This window comes from Felis catus, chromosome A1 (assembly GCF_018350175.1).
Source record: "Felis catus isolate Fca126 chromosome A1, F.catus_Fca126_mat1.0, whole genome shotgun sequence".
Lineage (NCBI taxonomy): Eukaryota > Metazoa > Chordata > Mammalia > Carnivora > Felidae > Felis > Felis catus.
Window position 1 is genome coordinate 197357739 of NC_058368.1, and position 13950 is coordinate 197371688.

At 48.8% G+C, this 13950-nt stretch overlaps 1 protein-coding gene across 7 annotated transcripts in view; it reads left to right on the forward strand.

The window, feature by feature from the left end:
- SH3TC2 (SH3 domain and tetratricopeptide repeats 2) overlaps positions 1–13950 on the forward strand; it is an 88056-nt gene that overhangs the window by 61332 nt on the left and 12774 nt on the right. For all 7 annotated transcript variants that reach the window (XM_045037106.1, XM_019810918.3, XM_006928011.5 and 4 more), the window contains 4 exons: positions 5783–5916; positions 8499–8540; positions 8665–10365; positions 10472–10652. In XM_045037106.1, coding sequence (XP_044893041.1) covers positions 5783–5916; positions 8499–8540; positions 8665–10365; positions 10472–10652 — 2058 coding nt within the window. The remainder of the gene's footprint in view (positions 1–5782; positions 5917–8498; positions 8541–8664; positions 10366–10471; positions 10653–13950) is intronic.

Here is a 13950-nt window from a genome sequence, read left to right on the forward strand (position 1 = left end):
ATTTTAGCTGACTTCGTTGGGTCCACTCTCACCATGAAGAACATAACCCCCTGTACTGAAGTGGTGGCATGAGAAATTCTTCTTGTTTCTAGTGTCTTCTGATGGCCTACCTCGTCACCTGTGGGACCCCATCACTAGAGACTACATATTGGGTAGGGAAGGGGAAAGTGAGCCAGGAGACAGGGAGAGAGGGAAGAAGGAGTGGGGGAGGGGGGGGAGTGGCTTATCACACCCCCTCTCCCCCCAAAACACTCCCTAGATTACAGACCTCCCCAAATCACAGCAATGAGAGTCAAAGTCCATAAACCACCTGGTCACAAGCAACAGTCAGGGTGCAGAGGTCCTGGGAATCATCCTGTGTGTTATGCAGGTGGTCTGGCCACTGGGTGTCACTCTTAGTCTGTATTCATGTGGTATCAGGTTTCTGAAGAAGGTCTAGCATTTGCTGGTGTCCTTCCTCTTCCCATAGTCTCCCTCCCTGTGCTAGTATATTACTCCCTAAAGAGTACATTCATTCATTCATTAATCCATCCATCCATTCATTCATTCATTCATTCATTCATCCATCCACCCATCCATCCATCCATCCATCCTCCCTCCCTCCCATCCATACATCATCCATCCATGCATCCATCCAACTGTATTTATTTAACCAAATTGGGACAATTAAGAGTGAAATTTCACAGAAGCTGTTTTGTGAGACAGGTTTGGTCTGTGTCTCTGACACATGGGAAAGGGATCCTGTTTTTCCAAGGAGGCAAAGTTGGGGGTTTCCTTTTTTTAACAGCACATATTTCACTATCAGCTACCTAGTTTCACAGCAACAGCAGCTGGAAAACTGGTTCTTAAAACGTGGGGGCAGGCATTCTGTCTAAATAGACATGGTATTTGTTTTGGCCAGAGTGCCTTTAGAGATTTAAAAGCGTCTGATGGTGACAGAATGCCAGACCATTCTTTTCTTTTGATTTTGTGTTTTTAAAGAGTATTTGGGGTGTGTGTGTGTGTGTGTGTGTGTGTGTGTGTGTGTGTTGAGGGAAAAATGTCTTTAGATATAACTGAAGACCCTTTTGTACTCCTTCTGACTTTTGCCTTCTGGTCCTGATTCTTACCCCAGGGGCAGACTCTATTTGAATTTGATATGCATCCTCCCAGTCCTTATTCTGATACATTTTAGGAATAGATGTTCACTTGCAAAAACAACAACAACAACAACAACAACAACAACAAGATACTAGAGTTTTGTGTATTTAGAAATGTATATAGGGGCGCCTGGGTGGCGCAGTCGGTTAAGCGTCCGACTTCAGCCAGGTCACCATCTCGCGGTCCGTGAGTTCGAGCCCCGCGTCAGGCTCTGGGCTGATGGCTCGGAGCCTGGAGCCTGTTTCCGATTCTGTGTCTCCCCCTCTCTCTGCCCCTCCCCCGTTCATGCTCTGTCTCTCTCTGTCCCAAAAATAAATAAACGTTGAAAAAAAATTAAAAAAAAAGAAATGTATATAAATGGTTTTTTTTTTCTGTAACTGGCCTTTTTTTCAGTTGATAGGGTAAATTTAGGATATTCACATTATAGTAGATATAGTTCATTTCACCAAAGTGTTACTTAAAGGAAATGTATACATCGAAATGTGTAAATTAAAAAATAAGCAAAACTGAAAAATTAATGCACTCAGTATCAGATAAAAGAACATAAGAGTAAAGCCAGTATTTCATAGTATTAGAAGTTTGAAAAATTCTGTTTCTTACATCCCCTTTTTTATACTTCATATTGTTTATCTCTGCCTTTTTTTTATTAAAGAATTTTTTAAAAATATTTATTTATTTTTTGTGAGAGAGACAGAGTATGAGTGGGGGAGAGGCAGGGAGAGAGGGAGACACAGAATCTGAAGCAGTTTCCAGGCTCTGAGCCATCAGCCTAGAGCCCAACTTGGGGCTCAAACACGAACCGTGAGATCATGACCTGAGCCGAAGTTAGACACTTAACTGACTGAGCCACCCAGGTGTCCCTATAATTCCATTTCTTGTGGCATCTATTTTTGCTGATGATAAGTTTGCTGTTAATCTCACAGCCATTTCTTGGCAGGTAGGCACCTTTTTTTCTCATTTTTTAAAGGTTATTCTTACTAATGGTTTGTACTATGATATACCTAGATGTGATTTTTCTGTTACATATTTATCGCAAGGTGTCCACTCCCTTGTTCACATCATGTATCTTTTAGTAGTTATTTCACTGGAGATCTGTGAGTTGTAACTACTCTCAGTCTTCAGTCCTTGTTTGTCTTAAATATACTTAAAATATACTTGTGAATGATAATTTAGCTGAGTATGGAATAGCCTTCAAAGTGGAGGGGAAAATAACTATTAACATAAAATTTCAAATCTGTTTTGCCAGGGTTTTGTCCATTTTATGAATCCTCAGAAACAATTTTTCTGATGTTGACCATCTTTATTGTTTCTTTGTTTTCTATTTCACGAATTTCACATTTACCTTTATGGTTTTCTTCTACTTTATTTGTTTTTATTTCGTTGATTTATGCTCTTATCTTTTCTCTTTAACTTTCATCCTGTAAATCGAACAGTCAAGTAATAGATCGTTGAACGCAGAAAGAAGGATTAGGAGAAACAGGAAACATGAAAAGACCGATAGCCCTAAAGAAATGGAAGTCATGTTAAAATTTTTATTATTTTTATTTATTTTGCTTAGGACGTGGTGTACTTCTTCAATTTGAAGACTCATGTCTTTCTTCAATTCTGGAAAATTCTCAGTCATTCTCCCTTTGAATATTGCCTCTCTCTCATTCTTTTTAGTCTCTCTTCCGGAATATTCCTATCAGAGGTATGTTGGACTTGCCATTCTATCCTCAATCTCGCTTAATCGGTTCTTTTCCATTTTTCATCTTTTTGTTCTTCTAGGTGCATTCTGGGTGGTTTCCTCAGAACCGTCTTCAGTTTCACTAATTCTCTCCTCTGCTGAGACTAAACCTGCCATTTAACTCAACTCATGTCGTCCTAAGTGCCCATGCCTTTATTTTCATGTCTAGAATTTGTATTTTGCTATTTTTCACATATACTTGTTTCTACTGACCAGGTTCATATTTTCTCTGTAGCTTCTATTCAGTCTTTTATTTCATCATGTTAACCATGCCTATTATAAATTACTCTTCAGGTAGTTGCTATTTCTAGCTTTTGTAGTGTTCATTTACCTATTTGTGCACCTGCTGGCACTCATTGTCCGTGGCTCCTTTCCTCGCGCTTGTATTTTTGGTTACGTGAACGAATTCCCAACATTTTAAAACATGGTCTCTGCATGAAGCTGGACTGAAGAAAACATCCCAGCAGAGCAGTTTTGGCATCTGTTTTCCTTGAAAACTTAGGAACTCGAGGAAACTCAAGGTCCGGAGCTGGTTTTTCAATGTTAAGTTCTCTGACTCTGATACCTCCATTGTAGAGTGTAATTCAGAGCCCACACCTTCTAATGGTGTGAGTCCAGGTGTTTGATTTTTTTCCAGAGACTCACACAGATGGAAAGTGTGCTGTTGGCAGGCTAGTTTTCCCATCTCCTCTTTTTTTTTTTCAACGTTTTTTATTTATTTTTGGGACAGAGAGAGACAGAGCATGAACGGGGGAGGGGCAGAGAGAGAGGGAGACACAGAATCGGAAACAGGCTCCAGGCTCCGAGCCATCAGCCCAGAGCCCGACGCGGGGCTCGAACTCCCGGACTGCGAGATCGTGACCTGGCTGAAGTCGGACGCTTAACCGACTGCGCCACCCAGGCGCCCCTCCCATCTCCTCTTTACAGAAGTTGTAGTTCTTCCAGACTTCAGGCTCAAAGGGAGCTCAAAGCTATGTAGGGAGCTCAATTCAGCTTCCCGGCTTCACATAGACCCAAAGTCACATCTCCTGTCCCTGTGTGGCATTATAAGGTGAGCCCCAACTCTGAGGGCAAGTATCCCAGCTGAGAACCCCTGGGGTCTCGGGGCCATCTGCTCTGGCTTCTCAACTTGACTTTGGTTTCTCCTTTTGTTTCTGGCTCCCAGGCATTTTCTTTGCTTCCTTTCAGGTTAAAGAATGTATGAGAATATTCATCCATGTCACGTTTTATCTAGGATTTGTCTGTGTATGCGGGTGAGAGTAGCCCCCTGTGGAGCAGCTCAGCCTGCCCTATTTCTAGAAGTCCTACCATTCTGACCCAATTTCCATGCCAGGGAAACCCTAATGTAATTTGTGAGGCGTCTTGGACTCTTTCTAAATAGCTGGGACTCAGGCCATTGGCAGATCAGCTATGAGGCAACAGGCACACAGGCAAAAGATCACAGTTTCTGTCTCAGCTTGACCACTTTCTAGCTGTGTCATTCTGAGCATGTCGCTAAATGAAATAGCGAGTTCAGGAAATGCTGTGTAAAATGTAAGGGTTCTACAGAGATTTGAAATCCTATGATTTTTTTTTTTTTTTTTAACCTCAGCTAAGTTTAGTTGTAGATTTCAGCTAGGTGCTCTTTTGAGGATGGCTGCTCTCATGGTCTGGGAGAATCTGGAAGTCAGGCCAGAGAGGTGCAGAGTCAGTAAGTGTCATGGAAAGAGTCCTGGGCCCGGTGTCGGGACAGAGCTTTCGTGCCCGTTCTGCCACGAACTGGTGGTGCCACCTTGAGCCGTTCAAGTTAGCTCCTGGCCTTCTCATCGCCGGGTTGACCTGAGTTCTGGGGACAAATGTAGGTGGCAGACCACAGCACTCTCATCCCTGCCCCTCCCTCAATTCAGCCTGAACTAGAGAAGCTCTTTTTACATCCTGCTGTACCACTTCCTAACCACCAACTTTATTTTTCTGTGTGTCAGTGTCATCCTTTGCAAAAAGTGATAAGAATAACTCCTGCCTCAGAGGGCAATTGTGTAGACTATATGAGCTCAGACGGTCTGATTCACGATAAGCTCCCCGCCCCCCAACTAGTAGCCGTTATTAACTCTCGGGCCTTCCAAGTTATTTTTGTTTAAAAAAATGGATTCTGAGGTTTAAAAAACCCCAGCCTGATTTAGACCTGAAAGACATCTTAAAAATTGTTCAGGTAGATTCTGGATTGAATTCTTTCCAAAGCACTTCTAGTTCCCACGTTCTTTGATTCGATGGCGAATTTCTAGTAAGCAAATTGGTTTTAACAACGAGTTTGTACAGCACAGCATGTATAAGGATCTCTATTATCTGCAGTCACTTCTTGCCGCCCTTGACCTTCCTTCTCCCCACTTCCCATCCACTCTCTGAATGCCACGTAGCGCTTTTGTTCTGTGTCGTGAGATGAGATGGCAGCAGTTGTGAAAAGTCCCTTCTGACCGTAGTCAAACTTTCTTCATCGCTCCTCTAGATTGTGCCCCCCGTCCCTGACAAAGAAATATCTCTTAAGGGTCCCTTTTCAACCCTTCCCTTTGGGGGCAACCAATTCCTCTTTCCATTAAAAATGGGCCCCGGGGGGTCTCCAAGAAAGGGGAGGGGTCGAGAGAAGGGCCTTTGTTTTTCTTGAGAGGTGGAGTTCCACCAGGAGGGGTGTTTTCGTCTCCGCTTCCACCTGCTCAGCAGCAGCATAGCTCACCTCTTCGCGAGTGGGGTGCTGATAGCTTTTCTTCCTCGGCAGGAGAGGCAAATACCCTATGCAACAATGAACTGAGGAGTGTGGTTTCAGCGATGGCAGGCGAGTTGGCGGTTTCTCTGTGGCCTTCGCTGTATCCTGGGCTGGAGAGAGAATGGTTGCGTCTGGGGCCTGGCACCGATCACCATCCATGCCTTTTTGTCTCAACGCAGGAACAAGAGCTCCGCCTTTTTCAGCGATGAGGAAAGATGCTCTCTGTGGGTCCTGGGCAGAGACAGGAAAGCTGAGTGTGCCAGCTTCCTCCACACCCTTGCTCATACCGACATAGCGTCTGTCTACCGGCTTAGTGAGTATTGGCTCCTCAGACCCCTTTGAAAGCTCAGCTCAGCTGAGCAACTGGTTGAGCAATCTGGTTGAGGACTCAACCAGTTGCGAGGTCAACCAGATTGAGCCTTCCGTTCTAATCTTGGAGAAGAAAACTGCCTGACTTGAGACTGAGGTCTCTTCCCCTAGGGCTGAAGGGGGTCTAGGTCCCCAGTGATAAAGGCAGGACTGTAGAAGGTTACAGGTTCTGAGAGGTGATTTCTCCTCTCATTTTATAGATTGGAAATTGAGTTCCTGGTGAATTTGTGCCTGAGCCAGGCCAAGAACCGCCTTTCTCCGTTTTCTAGTCAGGACCCTCCCTCCTCTACCACACTGGCCCCAACACAGAATGACATTCGTCTGTTGGGGTGTGTTGGCTTTGGGTGGGGGAGGGACCTCAGTGCTGGCAGTTTTCATCAGTTTCTGCATGACTGACTGAGCGAACGACGACTGCCACTCCTTTTCCTTACTTTGGAAAGGCCCGCTGCTCTGTGTCAGGAAGGACGTTCACCCTTTGACAGCGGTTTGAGTGGTTTGAGTGGTTCTCGCATCTCTTCAGTGATGGTGATATTGTGTCCACCCCTGTGTGGCCAGATCAGATGGGGCACAGTTCATGGGCCCAGGACAGAGAATCTGCCGAGGCAACACACAGGCCCGCTCCCTGGAGCAGAGGTGGGCATTAGAATCTTTCACCGTGCACAAGGAGCACTTGTGAGGAGCACCTAGCCCACGCGTCTGCATCAGCCCTGGCAGAACTTTCTTGCCACAAACAGGTCACACCCCCTACCAGGCTGGACCAGGAAGCTGAAGCTGTGGACGTTGTCTGGCAGGGGTTGCTGAGGTCCGACAATCCAGGACTACTTCGGGTCTGCCTTCAGCAGGGGCAGGCCACAGACTTGGATCTAATGGATCCACCAACCGTTGATCCAATGATTGGGAGAGATCTAGGAGCAGGTCCCGGGTAGCTGATTGCCTCCTATCTAAAGAGCGAGAGTGCCTCTCTGTTGGATGCAGGGCAGAGCCTAGTGGTTATAAAGGTTTCCACTGTCACCAAGGCAACCAGCAGAGGGACATCCTGTTGGTAAATTCCAGCTTCCTCAAGTCCTGTGCCCCAGGAAGGAGTGCCTCTGGGTACTTCTTCCTCCCAGAGGGAGCATCTTTTTGCAACTCACGCACCATTTGTGTTCTTGGTGGCCCTGGCCTGGAGAGATATGGCTGCAGTGAGACTCTCATGTGCTCTCAACGTCAGGGAGGGCCAGGGCACAACGGTAGCTCTCCAGAGCCCGGTTCCCTATCTCTCCCACATTTGGCCATGGGGCCTTCTACCCTTCAGAGCTTACAGATCTCAAGTATGTACAACGACTCTCACAGAGAGTGGTAGGCAGAGGCTTGACTTGGTGAAGGGCCTGCTGTCCTCAAAGTTCATTGGAGAGCGCAGAGTGAGGGCACAGGCAGCTGTTGTTTCTCTGCCAGGAAGAGTTAGAATCTTATTTCCAGAAGCCCCTGTCCCATGGAGACGAACCTGGTCTTCGCTTCCACAGTTGTACCATGACTGCTTTTGCTAAGAGAGTTAAGTTCTTTGCTGCCAAACTCAAGGTGTCTTCTTGGTTCTCGACCAGCCTTCTTCCACTTTTGTGATGTCAGGCGATGGTCCCACAGGCACCTTGGTCTCTGTGTCTCTTTTCTCTCGGACTGTGCCTTTCCAGTCTCCTTCACTGCCTCCCACCCGCCGGGAGATGCTGGTGTTTCTCTGGCTCATTCACAAACTCCCCTCCCCCAGCTGCTTTGCTTTCTTGTCCAAACACTTCTCCTAGGACCTGGGCCCATTCCTTGGGATGGGCTGTGGGTCCTCAATCTGTATTTGCAAGTCTCAACTTTTTTCTTTGGCTACAGATCTACTTCATTCTCAGCCTAGAGCCCCTGCGAGTACCTCAGACTCAAAATATCTAAATGCTGTGCTCAAGACTGTTCCTTCGACCTCATCCCATGAGGTTACGTGAGGACCAAAACCAGGACGCTCAGTGGCCTCTTCACTCTAGTTGCTTCATTAGTCACCCTGGGTCACCTAGTCCCGTGTCCCATTGTACATACTGGATCAATGACTGTTGAGAAGATGAATGATGAACGAACGGAGGAAGGAAGAAGGAAGGGTGTCCACGTGGCATGATGCCACATGTCACAAAGTGCGCCATGCTTGGGAGTTTTGATCATGGCTCTCTTGTCATCTGCCTGGGAGATTTGGGTCTTTAGATTTTGTCATCCTCCCCATTCCCACACCTCCCAGAAGAGAGCTCGTGTTTCTAGCTTCTCCACTTTTCTTTTCTGGCTCTGGGTCTTATTTCTACCTCAGTGCCCAACCGTGAAGTGAGTGGCTTAAACAAGATGCTCTCCAGGTCCCTACAGCTCTTAAGCTGATGATAAAGGAGAAGATTCTTCGCAGTTTCTTAGGGAAATTTAAACACAAAGGGTCCTGAGGGGACCACGGGTCTGGGGTATATACCTGCAGGCCTAGGCATGGTGGCCTATACTGACCTAACACCAGGTCTGTCTTTCCTCTCCATCCAGGTGGGTTTGAATCCATCCAGAATCTTCCAAACGATCTAAGTGGTGAGTAGAGATCATGCCGAACCTGACCTCCGGTCCTTCAGAACAGCCTCCTGCCCTCTTGCCAGGAGCTGGCCACCACAGTGGCAGGTGCTTAGGGTTGCCCAACTCTGCCTGTCCCTTACAGCGTCCCAGCCTGAAGGCTTCAAGGAGGCCAGGACTGGTAGAGCCTGGGAGGAGCATCAGGCCGTGGGCTCCAGACAGTCCAGCAGTTCCGAGGACTCCAGCCTGGAGGAGGAGGAGCTCCTCTCAGCAGCCTCAGACAGCTATCACTTGCCAGAGCCCGATGACCTCGATGACCCAGAACTGCTCGTGGACCTAAACACTGGTCAGGAAGAGGAGGAGGCTGAGAATTTCGCCCCCATGCTGGCGTTTCTGGATCACAAGGGCTACGCTGACCACTTTAGGAGCCTCTACGACTCCTCCTTCTCTTTCCTCACGTCTTCCTTTTACAGCTTCTCTGAGGAGGACGAACTTGTGGCCTACCTGGAGGCCTCAAGGAAGTGGGCCAAGAGGAACCACATGACCTGGGCCCATGCCCGGCTCTGCTTCCTCCTGGGCCGGCTGAGCGTCAGGAGGGTCAAACTCTCTCAGGCCAGGGTGTACTTTGAGGAGGCTATGTACATCCTCGATGGGGCATTTGAGGACCTATCCTTGGTGGCGGCTCTGTACATCAATCTGGCTGCCATCTACCTGAGGCAGAGGCTGAGGCATAAAGGCTCAGCCCTGCTGGAAAAGGCAGGTGCCCTGTTGGCCTGCCTGCCTGACCGTGAGTCCAGCACCAAGAATGAGCTTGATGTGGTGGCCTATGTGCTACGCCAGGGGATTGTGGCTGGCAGCTGTGTCCTGGAGGCCAGGGCCTGCTTCCTGGCCATCCGATTGCTCCTGGACCTAGGCCGGCATGAGGAGATCCTGCCCTTTGCCGAGCGTCTGCACCTCCTCTCTGGACACCCTCCTGACCTGGATGCCGTGGCCACCATCTTGAGTTTTCTGTACGATAAGAAATACCTTCCACACCTCGCGGTGGCCTCTGTCCAGCAACGTGGTACCCAGAGTGCCCAAGGGATGTCCCTTCCAATTTGGCAGGTCTACCTGGTTCTCCAGAACACCGCCAAGCTCCTTGGAGTTCCCTCTTTAAGCTGGGGTGAGGTTTCTGCCCTGGCCTGCCCAGCGCTCAGGCAGGCGCTGGTTGCCTGTGAAGAGCAGGCCAGTCGGAGCACCCAGAGGGCCCTGTGTCTCATCCTGTCCAAAGTGCACCTCCAACACAGGTCTCCTGATGGCGCCATCCACTACCTGAGCCAGGCCTTGGTGCTAGGGCAGCTGCTGGGTGAGCAGGAGGCCTTCGAGTCTTCCCTGTGCCTGGCGTGGGCCTATCTCGTAGCCAGCCAGGCAAAGAAGGCGTTGGACATTCTTGAGCCACTGCTATACTCTCAGAAGGAGACGGAGAGCATCACCCAAAAGGGGGTGGTCCATAACCTCCTGGGCCTTGCACTTCAGGGTGAAGGCCGGGTGAACAGGGCAGCCAAGAACTATCTCCGGGCTTTGAACAGAGCTCAGGAAATGGGGAACGTGCGTAACCAGGCGGTGACTTTGGCCAATCTTGGCCACCTGACTCTCAAGTCCTGGGCTCGGCAACCAGCCAAGGACTATCTCCTGCGGGCCGTCCGACTCTATTCTGAACTCCAGACCAGCGTGGAGACAGACATGGAGTCAGTGCAGGTGCTTCTCTGGTTGGCCCAAGTCCTGGTGTCTGGACGTCAGCTGGCCAGCGGCCGCCTTTGTTACGAAATGGCATTGCTGTTGGGCTTAAGGCATCGGCACCTAAAGAGTGAGTATGTCCCACGCTGTGGCACGCTTCAGAGAAAAGTGCTCGATCACATTTTGCCCTCGTCCTATCTCAAGTGATCTCATCCATGTCCCTGCTTTATGTTCAGGTCAGCTTCAGGTCACCAAATCCCTCTGCCATTTCTACAGCTCTGTTTCCCCAAACCCCGAGGCGTGCATCACCTACCATGAGCACTGGCTGGCCCTAGCTCAGCAACTCAGGGACCGAGAGATGGAGGGGAGGCTGTTGGAGTCCCTCGGGCAGCTCTATCGGAACCTGAACACGGCCAGGTGAGTCTGGGCTCGGGGACAGTCCTGGAAACAGCTTACCTTCCTTGAGGAGAAGCAGCACTCTTTTCCTCAGGACGTGAAGTTCACAGGCACATTCGAGCAAGTTCTCTAATTTCTCTGTACCTCAGCCTCCTCATCAAAGATGGGAACGGTGGCATAGACCTTATAGTATTAAAAAAAAAAAAGTTTACTTATTTATTTGAAGACACAGAGAACAGGGGAAGGGCAGAGAGAGAGGGAAGACAGAATCCGAAGCAGGCTCCAGGCTCCGAGCTGTCGGCATAGAGCCCGAGGCGAGGCTCAAACTCACAAACCGCGAGATTATGACCTGAGCCGAAGTCCGAGGCTTGACCGACGGAGCCACCCGGGTGCCCCAAGGGGGCCTAATTTAGAGAGGTGGCAGTGATACAGGACTGGACCCCTCAGGAGGTCTTGGTTACCTGTGGACAATGGGTAATAGAGAAAGGACACAAAGTAAGTCAATCCACTGGTGGGGGGCCGGTGGGTAAAATTTGACAGTAAAAACATTTGATTTGCAACCTTACCTTTAAAATGCATCTGGAAGTGATGGACCTAAGTTTATTTTCACCTTTTAGTTAAGAGACTTAGGTTAGAATTGCAACCAGGCAACAAGTCATAGAATAAACAGCAAAAGAACTGTTGACTTTTAGCTCAATTGTGTGCACAAGATTGCATAACAGCACGATGGAATATCCTTTGTTCTGCGATTGACTTTTCAGCCCTCTCTTAAAAAGCCTCCTCTTTGCAAAAATACACCAAACCTTAACTGTTTTACCCCAAAGCTTCTTTTAACCCCTTGACCTTTGAATCATTCTCACGTGAAGCATCCTGCTATCTTCTGCCAGTTTTCTCTTCTCTCACGTCCCCACTGGGTCCAATCGGCCTACTCCTCATTCACCAGCGGTGTGGCCGGCTGTTCTGCTTTCCAGCAGGCCTCTAATTGATTCCATTACATTCTGCATGGTTTGCAAGAGATCTGACTTCATTTTGCAACAGATTAGCAGTGTGGCGTTGTACTCGTAATTATGAATGACATCTAAAATACGGCAGGGATAATTGCCAGTGTTGAGCAGAGAGAGAGGTGGTTGGGGAGAAGCTAATTGAATGACAAACGTTGCTTCTCTGGGCAACATGGCAACCTGGGGCATCAGGGCAGCCAGATCACTAATAGATAATAATCTCTCTCTGTTTCCCTCCCTCTGTCTCCCTCTCTCTCACCCTTTTCCTCTCTTGCAAGAATCGGGTGTCCTCTAAACCTCCCGCCATCTTTGCCTTCCGTTCTAGGACGGGAGGTTTGGATCCTTGCAGCGTGTGAGGGGACAGGAGGTGTGGCCCAGAGCGACACCGCTTCCATTCCAGGACGCCCCATGAATGTCCTTTTAGTGAGGAGTGGATTTTTGGCGGTCCTCATTCTATCATTCTGGAAGTTGATCCAGATGGGGATCTTTGAAGCCTCATATTCTAGAATTCTAATCTCTGAGCTTCTGATCTGTACAACTCCCTTTCTTCTGCTTTCCCACTAATGTGCGTGATACGAAGAAATTTAGGAAGTGCCTTAGGTGTCAGAGGAAACCCCTGCAAACATAAGGTCATCATCCCTTTGCAGAAAGCTCAGTTCGTCAAGGAGAACGTGCTACAATGCGATATTTATTTAGCAGGTATAAATTACCTACTCCTGCAAGGCGCTTAACAGACACAGAGAAACAGGTATTTGCATACACCTTGAGGTGGTTACTGTAATTTAGCTCTAAGCTTCCTGGTAACTGAGGGAAAAAGGGGAAAGCCACAGGAGGTTCTCATTGATTAAAAAAAATAAACAAATGTGTCTGTTGGAGCAAATGCTTTTCTGGCACTTGTTTCTGGGAGGCTCTTATTAAGTGGGTCTTGAGGTATGGACAGGGTTCTTCCAGGAAACTCTCCCCGTGGGATTTCCGTACTCACGACGCTCAAAGGCAGGAAGGGTTCCTGGGTGAGGATGGCAGGCATCTGCAGGGGAGGGTTTGGAGGGAAAGAAGAGGAGGGTTGGGGAAGACTTCAGGAAGGTGGTAGCGTGTGAAGAAAGTCTTAAAGGATTGGTAAGATTTCGGAAAGTGGAGGAGGGGAAGAGAATAGGATCTGGGGCCGTGGGGATTGCGGTAGCAGTGGGAAGGGGGGCCCGTCTGGAAGACACTGTGTAGGTTTGATGAAGTTTGGTGTTCGAGTGGATATGGGTAGTAAGGGAGAGAGAGGCCTTCGGCCTGTCCCCTAGGAGGGGATGCGGAGGTGGGCTGGGGTGGGGAGGGCCTCCGGACTGGCACAGCGGGCAGCCATAATGAAAATGGTGGCCGGAATAGTAGCTAAAGGCCTTCACGGCGAGCGTGCAGCGTTTACCAAGATACGTGTAATCTCAGGATAACTGCACAAATGTCCACAAAGACCTGTGGGAACTGAGAACGAAGGAAGCCGAGTAATTTGAGGCTGCGCAGTCGGGGTTGATACCCAGGTTGAGTCTAGCACAGGGGTTGGCAAACTTTCTGTTAAAGGTCCGACAGGAAATGTTTTAGGCGTGGTGGCCATGTGGTCCCCGTCACGACGACGCTGAGGTTGCATTGCCTTGTGAAAACACCCGTAGACTACGTGTGGGAGGGAGTGCGGCGGGGTTCACTGAGATTTGGTTTACAAAAGCAGGAGAAGGCTGCATCCCGGTCTAGAGTCCATATTCGTAACCGCTCTGTATGTATTCTGCCTGTTCGGTCAGCAATTCCCCCCCCCCCCCCCCCAGATAAACTGTTAGTGTGGATGGCTATAGCGTGAAGGCTCCAGAGTTGTATGGATGAGCAGGGCCTCACTGTTCATCTGGTCTGACCCCTGCCTGCTCCAGAGAGTCCTGGCTGCTGACCCACGTGGTTTCACCAGTAGTAGCTCAGATCCCGGATTCCTCCATTTATGGTGGTTTCACTGCCTCATGCTCCCTTTCTACTCATGTCAATTCCTCCTATTTGAAAGGTTTTCTCTAGGGTGGAGGATGGTAGGTGAGGGCATACAGATGGAGAAAGCTGCAGCCCAGCCTTTGGGTGTTTGCCTTGGAATACTTTGCTGTCCCTTTGTCCAGGACTGTCGGGGTCTTGCTATCTCTGCCTCCAGGGTGACAGCTACAAGACCTAGTGTTTCCAGTCTCTCAGTGGGCAGGGCCCTTGGGCATCTTGTTTTCTGTCTTCAGGTGACATAGTATAGACTGTGCCTTGTACTGAACCAGGTGGGATCCATGGGAATTTTGAGGCTCTATTGAACCCAGCCG